This window comes from Gopherus evgoodei, chromosome 12 (genome assembly GCF_007399415.2).
Source record: "Gopherus evgoodei ecotype Sinaloan lineage chromosome 12, rGopEvg1_v1.p, whole genome shotgun sequence".
NCBI classification, from domain to species: domain Eukaryota; kingdom Metazoa; phylum Chordata; order Testudines; family Testudinidae; genus Gopherus; species Gopherus evgoodei.
In genome coordinates, this window is record NC_044333.1 from 43,998,719 (window position 1) to 44,026,633 (window position 27,915).

Below are 27,915 nucleotides of genomic sequence, written 5' to 3' on the forward strand. Positions count from 1 at the left end.
GGTGACTTCTGGGAATTAGCTCAATTTCCAGCCCGGAGCGACCTCTGCAGGCCAGTGATCCGCCTGTCCTCTGGCCCCAAGTCCCTCCCTGGACCCCGTGCCTCTTTCAACTGGGTCTCCCCCTCCCAGGGGAACCCCCACACCACTATCTGCACTTTGCCTCAGTATTGGCTACTGCCCAGTCTCCATCTAGCCCCTGTTCACTGGGGCAGACTGCAGTATCAGCCACTCATCATAGGCAAAGGGGTTTGGACCTGCTGTCTTTGCCTACCCCTGGGTTGCCCCCTGCAGCCCCCAGTACTTCTTGACCTAATGCTAGGCCGCAGCCTGGGGCTTTCCAGGCAGGAGCTCCCCAGCTCCTCTTCCTTTCCCCAGCCCTGCTCCACTTGAGGTACCTTGTCTAGCTCCCTGCAGCCAGGCCCTTCTCCCTCTACAGCCAGAAAGAGACTACTAGGCTCCTGGCTCACTGCCTCTTATAGGGGCTAGCTGGGCCTGACTGGGACCTGGCCACAGCTGGGCCTGCTTTCTCCCAATCAGCCCAGGCTTCTTGCCCCAGCTACAGCCCTCTCCTGGGCTGTTTTAAGCCCCGAAGGGCAGGAGCAGGTAGCCACCCTGCTACGCAGAGATAGATTTGTTCGCTACCTACCAGAACAAGAAATGTCCACCTTACTGCTCTAGAGCAGGGATCTGACAGCACTCCAAGAGAGATGCTCTCCTCATCCCTTGAAACAAGCGCCTTCTTTAGGCCTTTCCTCCATTCCCTCTATTGCTAAAGGTGCTCTTGAAGATAAAAAGGAAAAAGCGAACATTCTAATTGCCCCCACCTGGCCCAGACAGACATGATACCCTTCCCATCCCAGCTGGGGTTGTGTCCACTAGTGACCCTACTGATTACTCCCTGCCTTCTGTCACAGAATGAGTGTTGCACCCTTCATCCCAATCCATGGGTCCTACATCTGAAAGGGTGGCTCCTTCATGGTTCCAGCACATAGAGACATCCTGCTCAAGGAGGCACAGGAGGTACTAATGCACAGTCAGAAGGGTGCTACTTGTTGCACCTACCTGCAGAAATGGAAGGCATTCTGGATATGGGGCCAATCCAAAGATGTCATCCCTAATTCAGCCACCTTGCTGGACTCTGTTATTCTTAAAGAAATCGGGTCTCTCTACTAGCTCACTGAAGGTTCACTGGGCAGCAATTGCAGCCTTCCACCAGCAGGTAGAAGGCTACTCAATCTTCTCTCACCCAATTAAGAAGAGGTTTCTAAAAGATATAGCAAACCTCTTCCCACAATCTAGGATCCCTACTCCGCAGTGGGACCTCAGCCTAGTGCTAAAGGGATTGACTAGACCACCATTCAAACCCATGGCTGCTTGTTCATTAACTCACCTTTCCATGAAGATGATGTTCCTCATTGCCATCACCTCTGCCAGACGGGTAGGGGAGATAGCAGCTTTGATGGCACATCCTGTTTACAGTGTTCTTCCTGGACAAGTTCACACTCAGACCACATCCAAAGTTCACTCCCAAAGTAACTTCTACATTTCACATGAATCAACTCATTCAACTCCCAACATTTTATCCAGAAACCTCATATGGACAGTAGAGAGGCAATTCTGCATACACTCAATGTGACAGAGCTTTGGTCTTCTACTTACACAGGATAAAGGTCTTCCGAAAATCTGTCAGGCTCTTCCTGTCAGTTGCAGATAGATCAGAACGTGTGGCAATTTCAGCTCAGAGACTATCCAAGAGAGTCTCTGGCTGTATTAAACTCTGCTACCAATTATGGGGGGTAACACCCTCATCTTCAGTATGCACACATTCCACAAGGGCAGTCTCCTCATCAATCGCCTTCTCTAAAGATATCCCCATATCAGAGAGATGCAGAGCAGCTACATCAGCCTCTGCACATACCTTCACAGAACACTATGCCATTCTGAGTGATTCGGCTTCATGTGCCCAATTCAGGGCCTCTGTACTGCCATTTGTATCAGACTCCAAAGTCCCAGTTTCCAACAGTGGGTAGTGCTTGGGAGTCACCTACAGTGGAGCATCCATAGGTACACACATCTCAAAGAACCATCATTACTGCACAAGGTGAGTAGGGTGACTAGATGCAAGTGTGAAAAATTGGTAGGGGGTGGGGGCTAATAGGAGGCTATATAAGAAAAAGACCCAAAAATCAGGACTATCCCATAAAATTGGGACATCTGGTCACCCTAAAGATGAGTAACTTCCTCTTCTTTGCCACATGTTGTGCAGATATATGTTCCATGACTCTCCCACCTTCCTTTCTACTTCAGACATAGGTGCCAGAACTAGGTGTGCTGGGGGTGCCAGCGCACCCCCTGGCTTGAAGTGGTTTCCATTATATACAGGGTTTACAGTTTGGTTCAATGGCTCTCAGCAGCCCCACTGTAAAAATTGTTCTGGTACCCCTGACTTTAGACATTACATACAGCATTGTGAAGGAACGGAGAGGGAGCTGGTGTCATCTGGAAACCTGAGCAGCACGGGGGCACATGCACCACCTAGTGCTACTGCTGGCAAAAGTCTCCAGCGTGAGTGCATTGGGACATGTACATCTGCAGTGGAATGTATATGTGCATAACACATCTTAAAGAATTACAAGTACTGCATAGGTAAATAGCCGCTTTTTCACAGGAAGGTGGGTGATAAACTGTCTCTATACTAGCTTGCTGCACTCTAACTGTCCCTGTGCACCCTGGTGATGCACAATAACAGTTAATTAATTTGCTTTGATTTAGTCCTTTTTCAAAAAGAACTTGCTTTAGTGCACATCAGCAAGGTCCAGACAGAAAGTGAGCGTGTGGCAGGCTAGCATGGGGTAGATTCACACACCAGTTTGCCATAAACTAAATGTTCTTGTAGACTGGGTCCTACATCAACACTATTGCTTTTATCAACCAAACTTTAATCTCATGAAAAAAAGAGATTGTTAATTTGATGCTATCTCTTTTCCATAAACCTGTGTTGGTTGGCATTAACTTTATTACCCTCCTTTAGTTCTTTATTAATCAAGTTTCCTATCAGCCATTCTGTTATTTTGCCTGAGACTGATGGCAGACTGACAGGCCTATAATTACTCAGGTAAATTACCCATTTTTAAATATTGGCACAAGATTAGCTTTTTTTCCAGTCCTCTGAAACTTCCCCAGTGTGCCAAGAAGCTCCTCGGCCAGCTCTTTTAAAACTCTTGAATGCACGTTATCCACATCTGCTGAATTAAAAATGTCTAACTATAATAACTTGCTGATGTTTGACATCCTCCTTAGTTATGTTTGAACTGGAAGTATTTCACCATCATCACCACCATCCTACATGACTAAATCATCTGGCATTTTCCTAGATATAGAAAGAAGTATTTATTGAACAGTTCTGCTTTTTCTGCTTTATTAGTGATAGTTCTACCATTTCTGTCTAGTAATGGACTAATCCCATTGTGTGAGAGAAGACATGTCCACCTCCTTGAGAGCTCTAGGCAAGTGTATAGGCAGGAGAGAATGTGCTCAGAATGGTCTTTGTATGCTAACTGCTCAGACTTTGCCTTCTCTTTGACTGCAGGACAACAAAGTTAATGGTGTTACCTGCTGTACTCGGATGCTAGGATGCACGTACTTACATCCTTGGATCCTGCCCAAGCCTCATGTCTACTCCATTCCCCTGACTGTGGAGGATGAGATGCTCCTACTGGGGAACAAAGCCCTCTGGGAACACCTCTCTTATACAGAGGCAGTCATGGCTGTACGCCACCTGCATGACCCACTAGCTGCTGCAAAGAAGGTCTGCACTTTAGCCCAAAGCTATGGCTGCCAAGACAATGTGGGAGCAATGGTGGTGTGTTTGAACATTGGTGAGGACAGCTGCACATGTGAGGTGCACGGCCTCCCCTTGCCGGGCCCTCGGGGGGGTATTTCCACTGCCAAACCAGCAACACCTTCCTCCAGTAGTGGAACTGCCTCCGAGTTCAGCAGTGAGCTGTCAGCCTCAGAAGTCAGCAGTGAGGTGGGATCCACGGCGTCAGATGAGCACAGTGGAGCTGGTCTGGATGCCGGGTTGGTGCCTCAACCCGAGCGACGCTGCAGCCTCCATCCCGTGCCCCCCTCCAGTATCTTTCAGCGCCAACCTTCCTGTGCCACATTCTCGAGTAATCAGTCTGACAATGGGCTGGACAGTGATGATGAGCAGCCTGTGGAGGGTGTGATGATCAATGGCAGCAAAGTGGAGGTGGAAGTGGACATCCACTGCTGTCAAGGAAAAAGCCTGGAGCCCGTGCCTCCTGAAGCTGAGGAGGGATCTGCTGCAAGCTCAGAGGATGACTCTGGGGGGCTCTTCTTCAGGATTTGGAGACAGAACAGCATGACTAGCAACATCCTCCTGGCAGGAACCAAGGAGAGGTGCGAGTTGCAGAAGTCTCCTTCTACATGCTGTCTCTATGGGAAGAAGCTTTCCAATGGCTCCATAGTGCCTCTGGAGGAGAGCCTCAACCTTATTGAGGTAGCCACAGAGGTGCCGAAGAAGAAAACAGGTTATTTTGCTGCTCCTGCCCAGCTAGAGCCAGAGGATCGATTTGTTGTGCCCCCTGACCTGGAGGAGGAAATGAAGGAGCAAATTAAGCAGCACCACGAGAGTGGTGCAGAGCAGAAGCCCAGAGAGAAGGCTGCAGTGGCTCCTCCAGATGAGTTTGACACCGCTTTGTAACCCCACCGGGCCGCTCCATAGTGTAGGGGAGTTGGCATCTGCAAGGAAAGGAACAGACATCAGCTCCCTCCTTATTGGAGTGGAGGACAAGCCTGGAGCTTTATACTCAGGGCTGCCAGCTTCTTGACGCAGCATCCCTGCTGTTCTGTGAGCCCAGGGTACTCGGGCTAGCAGCCAAGCTCCGTGCTGGGGATTGTCTGGCATTTGAGAAGGCAGACTTCCCTATGTGTGGTCCAACCATCTGCCATTAACCCTTGCCCTCCTGAGGAGTTGCCAGGCAGTGGGCTCGTTTCTGTGTGGGAGCTGAGGAGGCAGCTATGGTTATGCACAGCATCCAGAGTTCTGTGAAGTGTTTTATTCAGCCATCATGATGGGACTGGTCACTTGGCTTTACTATTCAGAGAATACAGCCTGTCACAATGAAGCTTACTAGAGACACAGAACCAGTCAGAGAACTGATTCTTATATGCATCGCAAGCACTTTCATTGACTGCACTCGAGCCATTTTGCTCCCCATCTGCCCAGCACTTTACTATTTAGGGAGAGGGGGCTTCAGTAACCTCACAACGGGTATTATGGGGGGATTCCTCCACATGGGAATTGGTGCCCTACTGATAGGTTCATCCAGGGGCACTGGGGGAGCTGAGGTGGTCTTGTCACTACTTGTTATGAGGTTATCCAGGGGCTTCCTTCCAACCTGAAGGATACAACTGGGGCATGAGGGTTGGGGGCCCCCAATGACAGATATAACCATGGGCATGGAGAAGTTCCAGGAGAGGTTTGGCTGTCTCCATAACAAATAAGATAATGGGGTGGGGTGGGGCTAGTGTGTACAACCATAGGGGATAGGGGGTTGGCCACCCCCCTGGTGTGCACTTCAAGGCAGAGCCTTCCATATCCACATGGGATGAAGCCAGAATCCCCTGCAAAGCACAGAGTCTGTGCTGTGTGTGGTGCCCTTAGCTGGCAGAAGCTAAGAAGTGTGAGTGGGGAGTCTTCATCTTGTTCATCAGGGAGTTTGGTTTATAGCAGTAAAGGCTAGTGAGCTGCCAGAGTGCCCTGCATATGCAGAGAAGGTCTCTGATGGTCCATTTCACATGCAGTCCCTCTAACACACACTGCAAAATGTGAAGCCCCTACACTGAAGCAGCAAAAGCATCCTTACCTGTCTCAGTGGAATCAGAGTCCAGGGCTGCCTGTGCTCCAGCTGCAAGTGCCCAGACCAGGAAGTGAACAAGATGAAGCCATGTGGTTTCTGCTTAGTTTTAAATTCAAAATGGAACTTTTCCCAAATAAAAACATTTTTATCAGCACACTTGAGGAAAAAGGATTTTAGAACAACTCTGGAGAGTAGCAGTGAGCTGCCCAGCGCCCAGTTGGCAAATGTGTTCCAGTTTCTACCTTCAGGGCCTGGATGGGCCAGTATGCAGTGTGGTGCCCTGATAGCATTTTTCTGGCTGCTTTTCCAGGATTTAAGCATTCATCTTTACAAAAGGGTTGCAAAGACAACCTTCCATCTGTGATCCAGGCAAATCATCTTCCTGACTCTGCAGTCCGGGAGCTGGGAACAATAGCTCTGAGGTGAGAGCTGCCTCTGTAATCTCAGGGTATTGTCTACATTACAATTAAACATCTGCAGCTGGCCTGCGTGGGCTCCAGAACTATTTATTTGCAGTGTAGACATTCAGGCTGGGGGACCCCACAAGGAGGGAGGGTCCCAGACCTGGTCTACTGCCCAAACACAAACATCTACACTGCAATTAAACAGCCCCAAGCCCTGTAAGCTTGAGTCAGCCCTATACAGGCCAGCCCAAGGTGTTTAATTCCAGTGTAGACATACCCTTCATGGTATGACAACACTGATAGCCTCGTTATGACATTATATGGGACTAGTGCCCTTTCTTGTTGTTTTTACTTTTTTCTTATGTCTAGGAAGAATGTCTGAAAGGTTTTTCCAAAAGAGTTCTCGGCTTTTGGGGTGAGTTTTATTTTGTTTGGTGTGATTATTTTTTGCTTATCTTTTATATCAGAAATTCAGGTCTTGTCTGACCTGGAATACTCAATGTACAACTAGAGAACTAGTGAGATTCTGACATCATAGATCCTGTGAGAAATCTTGATAGCGGGGAAGTGGTTATTATTCAGAATGTAAAACTCCTTGGCGTTGTCTTCACTAGGGAAAAAAAAGTATCTGCAGTGCTGCTAGTGCAGACACCCTATGCCGATGGAAAAGAGCTCTCCTGTCAGCATAATAAATCCACCTCTGCATGTCACCAACATCATGCTGTCCACACTGGTGCTTAGTTCAGTCTAACTTACATCATAGCTCAGGGGAGTGGCGTTTTCACACCCCATAGTGACATAAGTTATACTGACATAAGTGCTAGTGTGTACAAGCCCTAGGATTTCACCGTGGTTTAATTACCATGTTAGCTAATGTCATAGAAAACTGCCTCTTTCCCATAGGGTGGTCTGACCCTTTGAGTTTTGTTAACACCTATTTTAACTTAGAAGTTGGGAGAAAACCTTTTTGTTAAAGATTCAAAATCTCTGCTAGTTCTGTCAATCTAGAGAGAATTAAGGGATAAGAGCGCTCCCACTCTGTCTCTGAGTTATCCAAGGAGTCCACAGTGAAAACAGGAAGAACAAAAAAATTCTTTAAAAAAACAGAACAAAAAAACCTTTCAGGTTCTCTTCCTAAAAAGAAGCAAAAATTGCAGGTCCCTTTAATTCTTGCACTACCGATAATTTTAACAAACTTCTGAGCCAGCCCAATAGTCTCAGAAGCACTAAAGAAGAGCTGCAGTGCAGCCTCTTGGACTAATGCACTGACATGACAATGTGCCCCTCTTCCTGAGTAAGAATGTGAACCAATCTTTGCACTAGTACACTAGTATGTGTTATTACAAATAAGTTTCTGTATTGGAATCCTTGCACTGATGTGGAAAATCCAGCACATGTCTCCGACTAGTAATTAGATTCTGATTATGATATCTGGGCTCCAACTAGCCAGGGCTGGGAGGGAGTGTTTGCAGCTGTCATTGAGAGGACTGATTTATCAGCTCTGTATGGCTCAGTGGGAAAAGTGCAGGAGAAAGCAGAACAGAAAGTTCAGATAAGTGTATAGATACAGAGCCTCCCATTTTCTACAGCCCCCTGGAAGCTGTGGAGTGGAGCTGCTGAAGTACAGGCTAATTGTGTACAGTGATCATCAGTTAGGAGTTTCTCTAATCCTACGTATTTGGAGCAGAAAGAGGTTTTAATGTGACCAGCTCCCTCCCTCCGAATCCAGTACACTCATTGGTTAGTGGCGGTGTCCTTGCAGAACCTGGCATGTTATCATAAACGTCAGTCAGAACACAGGGCTTCCTCTTGCTCTGATACATTGTTCTAACACACCCCTTATGAGATGGGTGTTTCATTCCAGGCTGCAGTCTGAGCTGCTTCCTCTTCCTGTCCTCTTGATTTCCTGCTTTCCAGGGGCCAGCAAGCTTCTTCCTTGTCTTTCCCAACTTACTTCATTTTCTTATATTTTCAAGCTCCTTAGGAATCCTGTCACCCATGTGGGGACAGGGTGGGCTGGTGGGGGCAGCGCTAGTGATGGGTTCTCAGATGATGGTGAGGCAAAATACAAAGAGAGAGGAGTTTTCCATGCTTATTTCAATTTCTGTCTGACCACAGCTCTCCATAGCCTCTTCTTTTCCCTGATGGTGATTTCAGGCCATTGCACAATTGCTATCATCTCTGCAGCAGTGAAAGATTCCCAGTAAACACAACCTTAATATAGAAGAGGGTTTCTTGACTTGGGGCTTGTGGCCACTCTCCCCTTCTTCTAGTAATAAAAATATGGAAAAGGTTGAGAATCACTGTCCTAGAGCATCTGTGTAATAAGGAAACTGTCCTTATTACACAAGGAAACTGTCCATGGAAGAGAAGTTGGAGCTGCCGCTTTCCCAGTGGGGGGGGGAGGGGGGCAACAGTTTTCCAGTTAGTACTATTCGATGTGTCAAGTCTCAAGTAATTCTCTCCTTCTTGGTGTGCACTTTCAAAAGCAGCAGATACTCGTAAGGCACTAACTTATCTGCTTTACTTGTTCAGTAAGGTTCCAGTAGAAGGAACTAATGAACAAAACATCTGATATAAAAGCAAACTAATTCCAAGGCAAAAAGTATTGAGGATAAGAAATTCTTAGCCAGTTAGCAGCCTCCAAACTGCTCCTAGCTGCCTAGAGTAGGTGAGGCTGAGGCTGCCTGATAGAAACTGCCGAGACTCCTAAACTGTGGGGCAAGGGTTAATTTCATTCCAGAATGTGGCAAGCACTTAAGGATACTCTCTCTGTCATGGGGATAGGTTGCTCTTAAGATCTACCACCCTTTCTCTAGTTTACAGAACTTTCAGCCACATCTACCGGTCCTCATAACCCTGGAGTTTCTCCACTCTCCTGGAGGATGTAGGTTTTGTGCTGAAGGGCCTTCAGGCAGTGGGCTCACATAATAGTTTTTGTGCAATCATTGTCCGCTGTTCTATTGCAATCTTCAGACTTGTGTATTTTTGATATTTTTGAAATGTGTTAACTTTTTTAACCTGTCACATGAGCTAGAGCATGTTAAAGCTAAATTGCAGCAAAACTATTTTTCATGCCTTTGTTTTAAAATGAAGTGTATACTATTTTATGACTCTAGCATGCAGCTATAACAATACTCCTCTTTCATTGTGTCTGGAAGTAGATTGTTATACTGAATGCACCTTCAGCCCCACACCCAATGTATGTGGGAGCAAAAGAAGGAAGATCCTTCGGCTTAAAATGTGATTCCATTGATTCTTTACTAAGATATACAGAACAGTTCAGAAAGGAAGAATATTTTTGATCAACTTTTCAGCGGACATAGCAATAAAGATTTTTACTTTCATCTAAGCGTATATTCTGTTTATGTTAATGCACTGGAGAGAACTTGCATAGTGCCACAATTATGCCATGGTGTGAGCACAGTTGTGACCAGCTTTATCCAGGATGGTCTCAGGCCATGTCTACACTAGTGACCTTTCAGCAGCACAGCTATACAGATGAGCTGTAAGATCTCGTGTAGCCACCCTATGCTGACATGAAGAACTTTGGGATCTAAAGGTGGAGGAAGTCTGGAATTACTTCAAGTCAAAGTTGCAGAAACTATTATAAGCCTGCATCCCAAGAAGAGAGGGCAGGGGAATTCATAGGCAGGAATTGTAGACCAAGCTGGATGAGCAAGCATCTCAAAGAGGTGATTAAGAAAAAGCAGAAAGCCTACAAGGAATAGAAGATGGGAGTGATCAGCAAGGAAAGCTACCTTATTGAGGTCAGAACAAGTAGGGATAAAGTTAGAAAGGCCAAAAGCCATGTAGAGTTTTCCCTTGCAAAGGGAATTAAAACCAATAGTAAAAGGTTCTATAGCCATATAAATAAGAAAACAAAGAAAGAAGAAGTGAATGGGAATGAGGATATGGAGGAAGATATTACCACATCCAAGGTGGAAGCCAAACTCGAACGGCTTAATGGGACAAAATCAGGGGGCCCAGATAATCTTCATCCAAGAATATTAAAGGAACTGGCGCATGAAATTGCAAGCCCATTAGCAAGATTTTTTAATGAATCTGTAAACTCAGGAGTTGAACCGTATGACTGGAGAATTGCTAACATAGTTCCTATCTTTAAGAAAAGGGAAAAAAAAGTGATCCCGGCAACTACAGGCCTGTCAGTTTGACATCTGTAGTATGCAAGATCTTGGGGAAAAAATTTGAAGGAAAAAGTAGTCAAGGACATTGAGGTCAATGGTAATTGGGACAAAATACAACATGGTTTTACAAAAGGTAGATTGTGCCAAACCAACAGATATTTTAGACAAAGGAAATGTAGTGGATCTAATTTACCTCGATTTCAGTCAGGCATTTGATACATTTCTACATGGGGAATTATTAGCTAAATTGGAAAACATGGGGATCAATATGAATATTGAAAGGTGGATAAGAAACTGGTTAAGGGGAGACTACAATGGGTCGTACTGAAAGGTGAACTGTCAGGCTGGAAGGAGGTAACTAGTGGAGTTCCTCTGGGATTGGTTTTGGTACCAATCTTATTTAATATTTTTATTACTGACCTTGGCACAAAAAGTGGGAATGTGCTAATAAGGTTTGCAGATGACACAAAGCTGGCAGGTATTGCTAACACAGAGAAGGACCGGGATATCCTACAGGAAGATCTGGATGACCTTGGAAACTGGAGTAATAGGATGAAATTTAATAGTGAAAAGTGCAAGGTCATGCATTTAGAGATTAATAACAAGAACTATTATTATAGGATGGGGAGGTATCAGTTGGAAGTAACAGAAGAGAAGAAGGACCTCGGAGTATTGGTCGATCACAGGATGACTATGAGCTGCCAATGTGATATGGCTGTTTTAAAAAGTTAATGCGGTCTTGGGATGCATCAGGCGAGGTATTTCCAGTAAAGATAAGGAGGTGTTTAGTACCGTTATACAAGGCACTGGTTAGACCTCATCTGGAATATTGTGTGCAGTTCTGGTCTCCCAGTTTAAGAAAGATGAATTCAAACTGGAACAGGTTCTGAGAAGGGCTACTAGGATGATCCGAGGAATGGTAAACCTGTCATATGAAAGGAGACTCAAAGAGCTTGGCTTGTTTAGCCTAACCAAAAGAAGGCTATGGGGAGATATATTTATTGAGAGCAATCATATCAGAGGAATAAATAATTCCTCTCCCTCCCTGGTATTTAAGCTCAGTACCAATGTGGACACAAGAACAGATGGATATAAACTGTCTATCAGGAAGTTTAGACTTGAAATTAGACGAAGGTTTCTAACCATTAGAGGAGTGAAGTTCTGGAACAGCCTTCCAAGGGGAGTAGTGGAGGCAAAAGACATATCTGGCTTCAAGACTAAGCTTGATAAGTTTATGGAGGGGATGGTATGATGGGATAGCCTAATTTTGGCAATTAATTTGTCTTTGACTACTAGCAGTAAATATGCCCAATGGCGTGTGATGGGATGTTGGGGTGAGATCTGAGTTACTACAGAGAATTCTTTCCTGGGTGTCTGACTGGTGAGTCTTGCCCACATGCTCAGGGTTTAGCTGATCACCATGTTTGGAGTTGGGAAGGAATTTTCCTCCAGGGCAGATTGGCAGAAGCCCTGGGGTTTTTTTGCCTTCCTCTGCAGCGTGGGGCACGGATCACTTGCTGGAAGATTCTCTGCACCTTGGAAGTCTTTAAACCATGATTTGAGGACTTCAATGGCTCAGACACAGGTTTGATACAGGAGTGGGTGAGATTCTGTGGCCTGCGTCATGCAGGAGGTCAGACTAGATGATCATAATGGTCCCTTCTGACCTTAAAGTCTATGAGTCTATAACACTGTGTACACAAGCACTTATGCCGCTCAGGGGGCTGTTTTTTTTTTCCACACCCTTGAGCGATACAAGTTTTGCTGACATAAGTGGTAGTGTAGACATGGCCTCAGTCATGGCCCCCCGCCTCTCAATAAGGCCTCCTCCTTATAAAGCATCTTCAAGGTGGAATTTCTTCATGTGAAGAGGAGTTCTGGCCAGTAGCTTTGCCTCAGAAGTACTTTGTTGTGCAGCTCTCCAAAGGTATCTGCAGCAGATAGTAAGTGGAACATCACTAGCCTGTGGCTAGGACTGACACGAGCCACTGTGCCTAGACAGAGCTTTGCAGTGACTACACTGGGTAACGCTACTTATTTGGCTGCTAAGGGTTATGCAGGCTGCAGGAATAGAGTTCTCCACTCCCTGTATTTTTGCACTAATGGAGGGCAGATAATTCACCTCTTGAGAGGTGAGAGAAGGATTTGCTTAAATAAGTACCATTTCCCCTCCCAGTTCCCTAGAGGATGAGTGACAGGTAGCAAAAAGAGAGCACTACCAAGCAAAACCAGATATACTTCAGCTGATAATTGGCTTTTATTAATCTTTTTCTTCAACTGCCATATCTCTGGCTCAACCTTGCTGCTTTGTGATCTCGTGATGGTTTAGAGTAGAGACTGGTGCCAATTAAGTAAGAGAAACGCTAGAGGCTAAACATCACTTCTATTCACTGGTGGGTTTTTAGGCACTGCTGGCCAGTCATGTTGGTTCTGCATGTTTTCCGTGTGGTCAGTGCTAACGAAGGGATGCTACACATAGGGGCTGCTGTAAAATGACATTTCATTTTGAAGCTTGTTCATGGTTTCATAGAGCCATTGCCCCATTACATTCCATAAATAAGTCAAACAAACTTTAAAAAAGTAAAGTTCACCTTTAATTGTTTATAAAGAATACAAGGAAGAGCTCAGCATTTAATCTTTACTGTAAAGCGTGGAGGCTTTATTATGAGATCTGACAGCAGAATTTTCATAGCTGAACTCTGTTTTCCAAAGTCTCAGATCTTGCTCAGTCTTCTCTCGTTTCCAGTGATCCATTACGTTCCCAGGCCTTCATGCCATTTCCCCATGGGTTGGTCACAGACTCAATCCTAGGTGCTATTGAACATGTTCTTATAGTGTAAAGCCCTGCCCTGTGCAGGGGCTCTCTGCTAGGCTCCACACAGGCATGCAGCCCTCAACGAATCATTAGGGTCACACTCTACTGCCTGAGTGACATCACTCTGCTTTATGGCAGTGGGTCTCAGACTTTTGTACTAGTGACCCCTTTCACATAGCAAACCTTTGAGTGCAACCCCCCCACTTATAAATCAAAAAACACTTTATATATTAAACACCACTATAAATGCTGGATGCAAGGCAAGGTTTGGGGTGGAGGCTGACAGCTCGTGACCCACCATGTAATAACCTCAGGACCCTCTGAAGAGTCCTGACCCCCAGTTTAAGAACCCCTGCTTTATGGGAACAATGGTTGGTGTTTGTCCTCACCTCATCCTTCTGCTAATGATCAGGTTTGTAGAATCATTTTCTTATATGATCAATTACATTTTAAAAAAATAACCATTATTTAAAGGTGACCCCCTGACCTCCACCATGTGAGGAAACACAGGCTCAGAGGAGAGCTAGTGGCAGGGTTTAGTGGCCAAGCCTGGGCTCTTTTCCTATGTCATTCTCTCCTGCTCCCTGCACTGCTGTAGCAAGCAGCTAGGAATCAAAGTTGTTCGAACATGGAGCGATGAGAGGAGAGATGAAATCCTATTGTGCTTATTTAAGGTCACATGAAAAGCTCAGTCTTAGCTAATGAACAAGATATCTTGCCAAGTGCTGGTAGTTCTACCTTGTATGGGAGAAATGGGACTATGGCCAATGAGAGAGCTGGGACATCTGCAGATCAGGGGATGGAGGGGCCCCTCTAGTCCCAAGATACTGAGCTCAGCACAAGCAGTAAGCTAGTCACTGCTAACAGGCAGAGCCATGGAGAAGACGTGGAACTAAGAATGCATCTGTTCCGCTCACAGTCACAAGATTTAAATGCGAGGGCTGGTTAAGAGCAGCTTGGCTTGGCTCTAGCTGGAGCTGTTCTCTCATGGTAGGAGTGCTTGTTGTGGTCACAGTCCTGTGTTCTGATTGTAGCAGTGCAGATGCAATGTCCTGAGCTAGGGAAAATGGTGCTGCCCCTTCTTGGTCTCCAGGCTGGCAGCCACAGAGAGAGATGAGCTTGGGTATGCACAAGCCACCCTAAAACTCATACACCTGCACTGACTTCTCTCTCAGCTGATGAACTGTTTTGTATCCCCTGACAGCAAGGCCAGCACTGATCAAGAATGCCACGATGGCAATGCAGCTAAAGAGCCCAGCTGCTATCTCTGCCCCATGCACACTGCAGCTGAAGCCTTGGTAGCCTTTGCTTTGGTAGAGATGCTCTCTCTCTTTGCACACTGGAGAACTGTAGGCATCCAACAGATGGTGGAAGTAGAAGTAGAGAGCAGGCAGGAAGCCAAGTGCAATCAATATGTCCAGAGTGCATTCGAGCAGCAGCCAGGCTGGGAAATGCCATGGTAGCCGCAGCACACCAACCAAAACCAGAAGGCAAGAGAAGGCCATCAGGGCCCCTCCCACAGCCATCGCCGCCCTTGCTGTCGGCAGCTTTAATTGGTAGAACTGGGTGTCAAGTTGCTGGGCTTTTTCCCCCTCTGCCCCATCAAAGCCACTATAAGCCCCTCCATACTGATAATAGTAAATGCCCCCCAAGCTGGGAATGCCGGTGTAACCGCCTGTCGAGCTGTAGGACACAGAGCTGCAGATCAGGATCAGCATGGTCAGCAGAACTTCCACCAGCTGGCAGCAAGCTGCAAAGATGAACAATTCAAAGACCAGTTACAATGAGTCTCTTATTGAGAAGGTCCTGCACCCCCCATAACTATAAGAGGGCTGGCTTCTCTCACAGCAGCACCGGGGAATGAGGGAGAGTATGCCTGTTGCTGACCATGAATTAAGTCGCTGAAGCTCCCTGAGGGAAAGATGACCACAGGACAACATGCAAGGCCCACCTTTTCCTCACCAGTTTCCCTGATGGCACTAACTTGTACATTTTCCCATCACTGCAAAGCCCAACTTCTTCCTTAGGTGTCTGATGAGAGGGCAGCCACACAGCAGAGTGGGGAACTACTCCTCACAGTCCTACTGTCAAGTGTATTTCAGTTGTTGTTGAAGTACCTGGATCTCTGGGGAGGGGCTTGCAATTGTTACAAATCCAAACAAATCAAGAAGCTTGATTAATATGAGAGCTCCTCACCTGCCCTCTGAAGGCAGGGTCGAACCAGAAGCAGCAGCCAAGTTCCAACCTATCTGCTTTAGGAGGGAGGAGGAGAGACTAGTTTGCTTTGATCTTTATATTTTAAGGGCCTTTTTTCTTAGGTGCTGAGCACCCACAACTTCAGATAAATCCAAGGGGCCTGTGGACACTCTGTCATGCTGAGGGGTGTTACACAGCTACCTTGACAGACAGGAGCAACAACTCACTAATGCAAACAAGCCAGCAGCCCCCGAGCAGGAAATAAAGATAGCTGTTAGCAGGCTCTGAAAATCTGATTTGTTTTTAACTTGCCTCAAACCCCAAAAGGCACACAGCTTTACTAAAGGCATCCCTCATCACCACTGTATGCTGTGGACAGCGCAAGCCTCACAACTTTGCCAAGCACTCAGCCACTTTGGGGTGCAAATGAAGAATCCACCTGAGGCAGGACCAGCTGGGAACACCCTATATTCCAAACCTAGGGAAGGGCCAAGAGCCTGGCTGGGAACACGCTATACTCCTAGCCTTCTCGCTCCCTGAACGTTCAGAGCCAGCAGTAGCTGGACATGCTGCTGGATCCAGTTAGCTCCCTTCAGTGTCCATGGGGGTGTACGGCAAATTAACTGTGCCAAACATCTCAGCCCCCGTACCCACAAACTGACAGTCTAAGCACTTGAGCCAGTGGAGGGAAGAGTGCACAGAAGTTTCACCCTTGTACTTGGAATAAAGCATAAAGGAACTTGGTCATACATCCTCCAAACTGTCCAGTCAGAGAAGGTAGCAGAGAGCCCAGGTGATGGCTCAGTACTGGGTGCAGGCCCTGACTTTACCCTTGAGCATTACATGACAGCAGCGGAGGATATGGGAGGCAAGTTGCTGTGTGAGGTTGGATTTGCTGTAAAACAGTATGAAGGAGAAAGGGGGCAGCTAGGAGACTTAACAGCAACTTGACTCTTTCTGAGCAACTAATTCACGCATGCAAAGGCACCAAAACCCTCCCCATTCCCTGCTCCCAGCAGGTTTCTGGAGGAGTTTTATTGCAGCTGATACTGAGCAAAGTTCCATAACCCACTGATACAAGCCCTTTTATGAGCTTGTAATAAAGGGTGTCAGGTAGTTATCTAGCCTCCTCTCAGCATCAACAGCAAGTCCCATTCCTGCTGCTTTGCTGCTCCCTGTAGGTTGATGCCCACCAGCAAGTCACAGGAGTAGAGAGACATGTGCAGTGGACCAGAGCCCTCACCTCAATAATCCACAATCAGCTTAAGGCATGAGAGTTCACCAGCCACTGGCACAACCTCTTCCTTGCCCCTCTGCAGCATGACACACCTTAGCCCCGAGATCAGCAAGTGAACAGCTCTCCTGGAATCAGTTGTTGTCTTTGTCTCAGAGGATTTGGGACTATTGGAATGAGGAAGATCCCCAACTGGAAAGATACATCCCAGCTATGTACCTTGCTGCAGGCATGGCCATCTCCTGGGCCTAAAGTGCGCTGGGTTCAAAAGGGTGTGTGTACTCACATAGGTTAAAGAGCACTGGGTTGAAGTGGGTCTGTGTGTGTACGTACACACGCACACAGGTTGAAGTCCACTCAGTTGCAATAGGTCTGCATACGCATAGATTCAGAGATTCCAAAGACAGAAGAGACCATTGCCATCAGGATAAAGTGCACCCACAGACACATGCAAGTTAAAATGCACTGCGTTAAGGATACACACACAGGGTAAGTGTGTCAGGTTACAGTGTGTTTGTACACACATGGTAAGTATGTCAGGTTATAGTGGGTTTGTGTACACACACCACACATAGGGTAAATGTGTCAGGTTAGGTCCTAGCCCCGGAAATCAAATTTCTGAAAAGGAGTAGGGTTGCTGAGTCACGCAGGTTGTTAGCACTACCTGTGGGGACCCTCCTCTGATTGGCTGTTCTCTCCACTGCCCCACTTCCTGAGCTACAGCAGCCAATCAGGACTCCCCCTGCCCCCCCTGCCAGTAGACCTCATTCTCCCAGGAGGAGCTGGGGGAACAGGGTAGGACAACCAAACAGCAAGTGTGAAAAATCGGGATGGGGGTGGGGGGTAATAGGAGCCTATATAAAAAAAGACCCAAAAATCAGGACTGTCTCTATAAAATCGGGACATCCGGTCACCCTAGGGCAGGGTGAGCCCAGCAGCTCAATACACACATCCAGCTACCGGCCAGGGGCACAGAGGGAACTGGCAGGTGTCTCTGTCCAGCCTCACCAGGACTAACAGCCAAGAGGCGGCAGGGGCAGCAGACCCCTCTCCCCCCACTTTAGACAGGACACCTGGCCCCCGCATTCCCCAGAGAGGGCCCTGTGCACTATGGGAATTAGTGCAGAGCATCCGCTGAGTCACAGGCAGGTGTGTCTTACCTCTGGCCGTGCACAGGTAGCGGCACTGGTAACACTCCAGCAGGCCTGATGGCTCTGCCTGGTAGCACTCCGGCCTCTCGCAGCTGGGTCCACGTATGGGGGATGGCAACACAGGTGGGGGCTCCTCACTGCCAGCCAAACACAGAGACTCAGAGACAGAGGCTGACCTGGCAGGGGGTGAAAGCAGGTGGGGGAAAGAGGAATGGGGCAAAGGGGTCCAGAAGCCATGAATACAGAGCAGAGGGATGGGGGGGGGGCAGAGATAAGAGCCAAGGCTGGGGGTCAGAGTGCCGGGATGGGGAGCAGAGGGTGCTGGGATAGGGGCAAGCTAGAGGGAGGAAGGGGCAGGGTGGGGAGATGTTGAGGGTAGGGGTGCTTTAGGGCAGCGCTGGGAGGGGGCCGAGGGCAGAGTTAGTGGGAGAGCTGGCATGGAGGCAAGTGCTGGGGGACAGGTGGAGGAGCAGTAGGGGATGGGCCAGAGAGTAGGGCAGGCAAGGGGTGCTGGGAGGAAGCAGGGGCAGGGGCAGGTGGCCATTGAAGAGAGGGTTCTGGGAGGGGCAATGGGGGAGGTGGGAACTGGGGTGATACAGGTGGGGGGGCTTGGAGCAGGAGCGGGCACTGAGAGGAGGCAGGTGGCCCATTGGAGGGAGAGGCGATGGGGTGGGGGAGGTTGGAGCAGGCAGAAGGCACTGGTAGAGGATAGTGGCTTGGGGCAGGAGTGGGGGTGGGGGCACGAGGGGTGCTGGGGGAGGCAAGAGGGGGTGCTAGGTGGGCAGGTGTGGGGGTAAGGACAGAGGGTGGGGTGTGGGGGGCACTGGAAGGGCAGGGGTGGGGAAAGAAGGGAGGTGGGGGGGCAGCTTTGGTTCGCGCCAGGCCCCGTCCCGCCCCGCTCTCACCGGCCGGGGCCGCTCGCCGCCTGCCGGGGCCGCCTCCGCTCGCGCTCCGCCATCTCGGGCCGGGACTGAAGGGAGAGACCCGCCCCGTGCGCCGCGGCGCTCACCTCACAGGCTGGGGCGGGGCTCGCCGGGCCGGGCCGGGCCGGGCCGGGCCGGGCAGAGGGACCCCGGCGGGGCCTGAGGCGGAGGCTGGCGGTCGGTATTTGTGGTGGCCGAAGCCTGCGCTACACACTGGCCAGGCGCCTCTGGCCGTGGCCCCGGGCTGGGAGCCTGCAGGCCGCCCGGGGGGGCTGGGGGTTCGAGCCCCCAGGGGATGCTGGTCCCCAGACTCGGGGTGCCTGGGGTGCCACGCAGCAGCCGAGGGAGAACCCTGCAGCGCTCAGCACAGCCACCGCCTCTGCCCCGGGCTGGGAGCCTGCAGGGCCGCCGGGGGGGGCTGGGGGTTCGAGCCCCCAGGGGATGCTGGTCCCCAGACTCGGGGTGCCACGCAGCAGCCGAGGGAGAACCCTGCAGCGCTCAGCACAGCCACCGCCTCTGCCCCGGGCTGGGAGCCTGCAGGGCCGCCGGGGGGGCTGGGGGTTCGAGCCCCCAGGGGATGCTGGTCCCCAGACTCGGGGTGCCACGCAGCAGCCGAGGGAGAACCCTGCAGCGCTCAGCACAGCCACCGCCTCTGCCCCGGGCTGGGAGCCTGCAGGGCCGCCCGGGGGGGGCTGGGGGTTCGAGCCCCCAGGGGATGCTGGTCCCCAGACTCAGGGTGCCTGGGGTGCCACGCAGCAGCCGAGGGAGAACCCTGCAGCGCTCAGCACAGCCACCGCCTCTGCCCCGGGCTGGGAGCCTGCAGGGCCGCCCGGGGGGGTAATTTGCCCCAGGCTCCGCAGGGGCCCATGAGAACGGCCGAGGCGCCTGCCCCGGAGCCGCGTCCCTAAACAGCGGCAGCGCGGCCCCGCCCAGAGCCACGTGTCAGGGGGCGGGGCTGCGAGCTGCGCGCTGAGCGGAGGGAGCTGAGCTCCCAGCCCCGCCCCCTGGCCATGTGGCTCGGGGCGGGGCGGGGCTGAGGCGGCGCTGGAGCCACGCTGCCGCTGTCGAGGGGCGCTGCTGGATGCGCTAGGGCTCGGGCTTTGGGGGGAGCTGGTGGTAAGGGGCCAGGGCTGCGGGGGGGGGGGTTGGCTAAGGGGCAGGGAGTCCCAGGGACAGTCAGGTGGGAGGCAGGGAATGGGGGGGTTGGGTTGTGGCCATTCTGGGGGTTTGTCAGGAGTCAGTGGGGGGGGGGGTGGATAGGGGTTGGAGCAGTCCGGGGACAGGGTGCAGGGATGGGGTGCTGGTTGGGGTTGGGGTCTCTGAGGGATGGTGAGGGGACAAGGAGCAGAATGGGTTGGGGATTCTGGGGGGGGATGGGCAGTGGGGAGGCAGGAAGTGGGTGGGGGTCGATAGGGGGCAGGGCCAGGCTGTTTGGGAGGCACAGCCTTCCCTACCCTAAAGCTCATTCAGCAGTGTGAGGCTTGCAGAAGAGCCAAGCTGTTAGCTGTTCCATTAGGGCTACCATCCCTTTCACTTCTCAAATGCCAAATTATAGTCTGTATTTAATTTCAGTGTCATAGGGAGATTCATGTCAGGGGAGGGTAGCTTCATTTAAAATTAGCCACTGGGGGAGGGATCACATGAGAAGAGCAATATACTTCCCAATCCTACCAAGGGAGACCCCCTCCTACCCTGCATTCCCTGAGGCTTCAGAGGGGTTAATTCAGGGGTTCTCAAAAGTTTTATACCGATGACTCCTTTCGCATAGCAAATCTCTGAGTGCAACCCTTCCCCCGCCCCCATAAGTTGAAAACACTTTTTTATATATTTAACACTATTATAAATGCTGGAGGCAAAGCAGGGTTTGAGGTGGAGGCTGACAGCTCGTGACCCCCAGTAATAACCTTGTGACCCCCTGAGGGGTCTCAACCCCAAAGTTTGAGAACCCCTGGGTTTATTTAATTTTAGCACCCTGTGTCCATTCACATGCATGTACTATTTTGAGCATTTCAGTTTTCATAACATAGGCTCATCCCAGATTGTGGAACAAGCTCAAATGCTCAGTTCGTGGATATATACATAGTCTATACTAAAGACAAACCCATAGTAACCATCTCCAGTGTATGAGGGACCCCATGGAGCCAGTCTCTAGGAAACAGATAGATACATGGAGGTTAAGTTCATTAATGGCTGTTAGCCAGGATGGGTAAGGAATGGTGTCCCTAGCCTCCGTTTGTCAGAGGATGGAGATGGATGGCAGGGGAGAGAGAGATCACTTGATCATTACCTGTTAGCTTCACTCCCTCTGGGGCACCTGGCATTGGCCGTTGTCAGTAGACAGGATACTGGGCTTGATGGACCTTTGGTTTGACCCAGTATGACTGTTCTTATGTTCTAACCTAAATGAACCCAAAGTTATAGAGACAAGTATGAGTCAAGGAAGCCAGCAGAGTATCAGAAACCTGGAAAAATCTCTGACTGGATGGGCTCAGGTGTTTGGTCACAAGCTGAGGTGGTTCAAAAGTTTTGAATTTTTTTTAAGCAGAATTTTTTTATTGTTTCTTTAAACAATTAAACACGGAAAGCAGCAAATATTTGGCCACAAACTTCTGAAACCCCAAACCATATTCAGGTTTTGGCAGACTAATTTCAGCTTTTCAATCAAAAAAACAACAGCAAATTTTGAAGGAAGGCAGACATTGTCCGTGATTTTTTTCTGCTTTTTAAAAACCCCTAGTTTTAGATCCAAAAAAAGTTTTGACGGAAAATATTTGTCCAAACCTTTTAATGAGCTTTAGTGCCTTTTAGCACTTACTGATGCTGAGAACCAGTGATACCTTGTAAATAAGTTTTCTCAAAACTGGGTTTTTGCCAAGATGCGGAAGGTTTATTTTTCCCAGGGCCACCTGGGGAGGGGGAGGAGCAAGTGGGGTAATTTGCACTAGGCCCCACAGGTGCCCCCCATGATAATATAGTATTGCAATTTATTTTATAGAAGGGCCCTCTGAAAATGCTTTGCCCCAGGTCCCCTGAATCCTCTGGGTGCCCCTGTGAGCCTGTAGCCAGACACCCTGGCTTTGTCTACACAGCAAAACCCTCCACCAGGGACTCACATTTCAGCCTGTCACACACTCTGGGTTCCTGCACAGCAGCACAAACAAGAGTGGGGTAGAGATGTCCCAACTCAGACACTGACAACGCCCTGCCTGAGCCACAGTGGCCAGGGTGCTATTTTTAATGCCATAGAATGAGCCCTGGGAGCCCATCTCTGTAGACCCGGGTTCTGAGGCTCACTGCTGTGGGTTGGGTTTTTTTGCTGTATAGACAAACCCCTAGAATATTCCTCTGGTGAGTGCTGCTGCAGACAGAATGGTGGCTGGCTTTAAACTGGGTTGCCCTGTTGCAGTACTTTAGGTGGGAGGTATGGTCATGACTCAGTCACTGTCTAGCATTAAACAGTGTTAAACAAGGTCTAGGTTTTGGTATACAGAACCCTCAGCCTGCTTAGTAGCGTGTAAACTTAGCATTAAAAATTCTTCTAATTGTTAACAATACAGAGAAGGAAAAAAGTTAAAGCATTTGAAATGTAAAGTATTAAGTAAGGCTTTCATTTTAACAACATGCCTTGTTCTCTTTCTTTTTAGCTGGAGAATGTTGTTAGAAGGAAAAGCTCTTGTTTGACAGTCTCTTAGAAAGATGGTAAATAACTGTCCTTAAGGGGAAAAGAGAAGTTAGTTGCCATGGGCTGAAGCTGTTGCTGCGGCTACAATCTGATCCTGTTTCATCTCCAGTGGTGTTTGGGGTTCAGCTGGAGCCAGTCAGGGTGGCAAAGTATCTGAAGCCCTCTCTCTGGCCTGTCTGATCAGGACATTGTTCAGGATCAGGATGACGAAGGTCCAGGGTCCCAGGAAAACATAGGAGTGGCAGCTAAGAAATCGAAGCTTACTCTAGTAGCCTCCATCTATTCTACCCAATTTTTCTTTAAGGACCCACAAAAGGAATGGTCATTAGAATAGCCCGTTGCCTCATTATTTTGCCCACCAGTTAGGCCTAATATTTGACACATGAATTTTGGTTCATTAATTTCTGGTTCCACGTCTTTTGTTTTTACCAAGCACAAGCTTAACACAATTGTTGAGTTATATCATCCGATCTTTTCAGCACCTTTTCCCATCAACAGTTGTTATAGATTATTGTGACATCTTAGCAACTTTACATAGTGTTTACAGTCAAGCTCACAATTAATGTAAATTTCTAGGTCCAATTATCACAAGAGTCCATTGCTTCAGTTCCTTTGCTGGGGCTGGCAACAGGGCTGCCCGGGGTGGGGGGGCAAGTGGGGCAATTTGTCCCAGGCCCTGGGCCCCTCAGGAGCCCCCAGAAGAGTTTTTCAGGGCCCCTGGAGCAAGGTCCTTCACTCGCTCCAAGAGCCCTGGAAAACTCTCGTGGGGCCCGGGTTCTGGAGCTTCTTCCACTCTGGGTCTTTGGCGGCAATTTGGCAGCGGGGGATCCTTCTGCTTCGGGACCCGCCGATGAAGTGCTCCGAAGACCCGTGGCGGGGGGTCCTTCTGCCCCAGTCCCCGCTGCCGAAGTGCCAGGTCTTCGGTGGCAATTCGGCAGCGGGGACCCCCAGCCGCCAAAGACCCCAGGCCCCCTGAATCCTCTGGGCAGCCCTGACTGGCAATGATTGTCAGGGAGGTGCAGAAAATACAACCCCATGCGAGATTCATGGAGACAGTGGGGCCTTTCATGCCTTTGGCCTTCTAGAGGCAACTGCAGCAATATAGACTGTGCTTCAGTAAGTAGCCTTGAAAGCAGAATAGCTCCCACAGCCCAGGTGGGTCTAAGGGCGCCTTGCAAACACCTCACATCTGCCCAGGGTTTGCAGGGGAAAGACCAGCAAACTCACCAGACCATGACTCTTAAGGAAATGCTGCCCAGCCGGGGGTGCAGGGAGAGAAGTGCAGAGACCTTCATGTTCAGGCTCAGCTGGGATATAGTTGTGATGAGGTAGGGAGGAAGTGCCAGGTGGAGAGGGCATGTGGGGAGGGAGCGCAGGCTGGAGAAGGGCATGGGGAGACAGTACCAGATGGGGATGGGGATGGGGATGGGGAAGAGGTAGGTGGTCTGAGGGGGGACAGGTGTGCCAGCCAGGAAGGGGCCACAATTTAGTTCTTGTTCTTGCTCTGGCATTCTCTCTGACTCTGCTTTTCCACATTGTCTCTGTTGTTGCTGCTTCACTAGGTGCCTTTTGTCAGTGAGGGAGCTCAGCTCTGTTCTGCCCTGCCTTGCCCTCAGGCGAGAGTGCTGACCTGGTGCAGTAAGTGGGATGGACACCCTGTGTTGCAAACCAGAGAGGAGGCAATAGAGTGAAATGCCCAGTCTCTTCTTCCTGTGGTGGTTCCAATGCAAGGCAGCCAGGAGCCTTTCATTTGGACATTCCCTAACGTCATAGCAAGGTGTACCAACTGTCTCTTGTAAATAAATAATCATAGGAACAATGAATGCAATGTGACAACTGCCCACCTCTTCACCACACACAGCATCCCACTGCACCTCTCTTTCCCTCCCAATCCCAAGCCGTGTTGGTTATTTACTCTGTGTGGAATGTGCAACAGCATGAAACGCTTACGTAACAAATCAAAAACAGGAGACACAGTTACCTAATATTTGCTTTAATGTTAAGGCAGAGCAAGGAGAGATCTTTCCCCACACAGGGCAGTGACACTGGAGTTGTTCCCAATAGCACTTCCTGCTGCTGGGCAGCGTTGAGAGTACACAAAACACAACAGCTCTGACAATGAGCACAACTCATTGATTTGTACCCTCTCAGCCAGTCAGGGCTTTTGATTGCCCTCCACCCCAGGATCCTTTCTCTAACTACAGGTATCACCTTGGGCACCATCAGAGTGCCAGTGACTTGAGCACACTGATTGGCTGGTGACCCTGCAGCTCCTCCAGCCCTGGGCGCAAGAGCTGGGGTGGAAAGGGATTAGAATCAAATCCCCTGTTGCACCAGCAAGTGCTTTCAGCTCCTGGGAGGAACTGGGGGGAGGGCAGGGAGTTAAGTCCAAAAGTGTTGCAGGACTCTTAGTGCCCATAGCTCACTTGAATCTGCCCCGCTAACCCCAGGCCCATACACACGATGGTGTAAAATTCAATGGCCACCAAAACAACAGATCTCCATTCCCCTGAGCAGCTTATCCGAGGCCTGCTTGCTGCTGCTGATAAACTAGACAGAAACTCTAAGCAATGGGCTTTCATTTTAATGCAGCAGAAGTTAAGTGTGGTCTCCCTGTCAGTCTGAAGAGGCAAACATTCTCTGGAAGGGTTTTTGTGGCCTTCTCTAGAGCGTAACCTTCGGGTAATATAAACAACAACTATCTTCTCATGGCTGAAATCAGACTGTGAGAAAGCAGGTCCATGGTAAATTGTGAAAAGTGTCTGGAGAGACCATGAACATCTCTAGAGACACCACGTCGAGGCCAGGCATGTCAGCAACACGGGGTTAAAACCCTTCAAAGTATATCCGAGTTATAAACAGAGGGACAGGAAAAGCCAAATGAGACAAAAGAAATGTACAATGTAGGCAGCCTTAGCTTTCCATCTGCACTTCTCTAATCCTTCCTGTCATAAACAGATAGTTAAGGGTTAATGTCTCTTTTACCTGTAAAGGGTTAAAAAGCTCAGTAAACCTGGCTGACACCTGACCAGAGGACCAATAAGGGGACAAGATACTTTCAAATCTTGGTGGGGGGAAGTCTTTTGTTTGTGCTCTTTGATTTGGGGGTGGTTCGCTCTTGGGACTAAGAGGGACCAGACGTCAGTCCAGGCTCTCCAAATCTTTCTGAATCAGTCTCTCATGTTTCAAACTTGTAAGTAACAGCCAGGCAAGGCTTGTTAGTCTTATTTTTGTTTTCTCAACTTGTAAATGTTCCTTTTTGCTGAGAGGATTTTACCTCTGTTTGCTGTAACTTTGAACCTAAGGCTAGAGGGGGTTCCTCTGGGCTATAGGAATCTGATTACCCTGTAAAGTATTTTCCATTCTGATTTTATAGAGATGATTTTTACCTTTCTTTCTTTAATTAAAAGCTTTCTTTTTAAGAACCTGACTGATTTTTCCTTGTTTTAAGATCCATGGGGATTGAATCCGGACTCACTAGGCATTGGTGGGGGAAAGGAGCCGGGGATGGTTAAATTCTCCTTGTGTTAAGATCCAAGGGGTTGGATCGGTGTTCACCAGGAACTTGGTGAAAAAGCCTCTCAAGGCTGCCCAGGGAGGGGAAGGTTTTGGGGGGACAGGAAGTGTTCCAGACACTAAAATTTCTGGATGGTGGCAGTGTTACCAGATCTAAGGTAGTAATTAAGCTTAGAAGTGTCCATGCAGGTCCCCATATCTGTACCCTAAAGTTCAGAGTGGGGGAGGAACCTTGATACTTTCCGTACCTACTTCATAAAATTTTGGGATGAAGAAGTTTTCCAAGGGAATGTGTACTGCAGTGATAGTAATCGTCCCTCCTCCTGTGTTTCATAACTGTTTAAGAAACCCACAGCCCGAATCTGCAGTTTGGATAAGCCACTATTCTTTACTGCTTGTGAGCTGCGTCTTCCTTGCATTGATTTCACAGGTACATATCTCCACTACCAAGTGTGATGTTGTCACCCTCCTGGTCTTTGCTCTTTTTGGGGAAATGCTAGGATTTCATGATCTGGGCCTAGAAGGTTTGTGGTTGTATATGAGACGTGTTGGCTGTGTTCTGATGATACGCTGATTTGCCATGGCATATGAAATCTTATGAGAAGTGAGAATGGATTGCCTGCATTATGCTGTTTGTCTGTTCACTGTGCTATTTGTACAGGACATCTTTCTGGGGACTGTGGTACAGTGTTACACATTATGGCTGTTGCAGATGGTTGAGCTCAGCACACTGTTGAGAGAAGTCTGGATCTCAGAGATGTGATAAAGGAAGCAGTATTGACAAGCCTAATCATTCAGACATCATGAGTCCAGCCCCCAAAATTGAGAGTGGCCTTAAAAATGTGGGGTTCTTTTCATTTGTCTCCTCACGTTGGAGCCTCTGGTTCACAGTTTCCAACTTTTTTTTGTAGCCCTGAAGGCAAGCAATTTTTATTTTAGATGAAGGCTGAGATTCTCTTGTAACTACAGAAACCTAGGAGCTGGGACTTGAAGAAAAATACCTAATATCGTGAGACTCATGATAAAATGATAAATGTTGGCACTTGACAGCACTAAGAAAGTGCCAGCAATATTTTGGACATGGCCTGGCTGGGTGAGCAGGAGAGAGGGAGACAGCAAAGCTGACTCCCAGAGAGGGTGGAGCCCACTGAGCAGCAGGGAGGATAGAGTTATAAGCAGACACACAGAATGGGACAGCTGAGAAGCTGACAGGGAAGACAAAGAGTTGATGTGGGACATTTTAAGTATGATATACTGAAGGGTGTTTGGATTCTAGGGAGTATGTATTTGATCTGTGGGCAGTCACAGATTTCACTGACCTTGGTGGGTGCGATAACCACTTTCCATTCCAGCTAAATAAGGAAACAAATTAATGCCCTGTTGCATAATGATAGCCAAAACAAAGGTAGCCAGCTACTGCCCAAAGACTAGAGTGAATACAAACATGGGCTAGGATTTCCTTTGGTTGCAGCTGTGTCTGCAACTGAGCCAGAAGCAGCCAGAAAACACTCAAAGAGAGGCAGAAAGCCAGGAGACAGAAAGTGAAGTGACTTGTAATGTGGCCCTGAGAGAAGGCCACAAGAGAGAGCTTTTTGGGCAGAGTATTGGCTGGAAAGAGGCTCAATGCTGGTATATACTAGAGTGCTTTGCTGATATAGCTGTACTGTGTTTTATACCAGCAAAGTATTCCTCCTTTTTCCTGCAAAACTTCTGCTGGTATACCTAATTCCACTCCTGGTAAATATAGCTGCAGCTGTGCTAGAAGCTGTTGGCAAGGTAGTGATGTTAGTCACAGATCACACTTCTTTGCACCTCTGACTGACATTAGTATGTCTGGAGAACTTTGAAGGGTAGCCTTGGCCTTAGAATAGTGAGCAAAGAGCTGCCTCCTATTGTTTGTTCCTACTGTATTTGGGGAAACAGGACTTTGTACAGCCTCTATAAATAGGATTGCATCAAAG

The 27,915-nt window shown here is 48.8% G+C and overlaps 2 protein-coding genes across 7 annotated transcripts in view; one reads left to right on the forward strand and one right to left on the reverse strand.

Moving 5' to 3' along the window:
• Window positions 1-9,627, forward strand: part of PHLPP2 (PH domain and leucine rich repeat protein phosphatase 2) — a 147,161-nt gene extending 137,534 nt beyond the window's left edge. For 4 of the 6 annotated variants that reach the window (XM_030581524.1, XM_030581526.1, XM_030581527.1 and 1 more), the window contains one exon: window positions 3,590-6,750. In XM_030581524.1, coding sequence (XP_030437384.1) covers window positions 3,590-4,726 — 1,137 coding nt within the window. In that variant the 3' untranslated portion in view covers window positions 4,727-6,750. Of the gene's footprint in view, window positions 1-3,589 lie in introns of all 6 variants that reach the window. The other 2 variants (XM_030581528.1, XM_030581529.1) reach the window with 2 other exon arrangements.
• Window positions 9,628-13,008: 3,381 nt separating this feature from the next.
• MARVELD3 (MARVEL domain containing 3) lies at window positions 13,009-18,791 on the reverse strand. Its single transcript, XM_030581530.1, has 3 exons — window positions 18,739-18,791; window positions 17,843-17,970; window positions 13,009-15,002 (listed from the first exon to the last, which is right to left on the reverse strand). Exons 1-3 carry the CDS (start codon window positions 18,789-18,791, stop codon window positions 14,392-14,394), a joined length of 792 nt encoding a protein of 263 aa, XP_030437390.1. The 3' UTR covers window positions 13,009-14,391.
• Between the last annotated feature and the right edge of the window lie 9,124 nt (window positions 18,792-27,915).

Excerpts from the sequence above, each read along its gene's own strand:
- MARVELD3 (XM_030581530.1), bottom strand. The coding sequence starts at position 18,791 with ATGGCGGAGCGCGAGCGGAGGCGGCCCCGGCAGGCGGCGAGCGGCCCC. Across the intron at positions 17,971-18,738 it reads GCGGCGAGCGGCCCCGGCCG|TGAGGAGCCCCCACCTGTGT; the intron begins GTGAGAGCGGGG and ends TTTGGCTGGCAG. Across the intron at positions 15,003-17,842 it reads CTACCTGTGCACGGCCAGAG|CTTGCTGCCAGCTGGTGGAA; the intron begins GTAAGACACACC and ends TCATCTTTGCAG.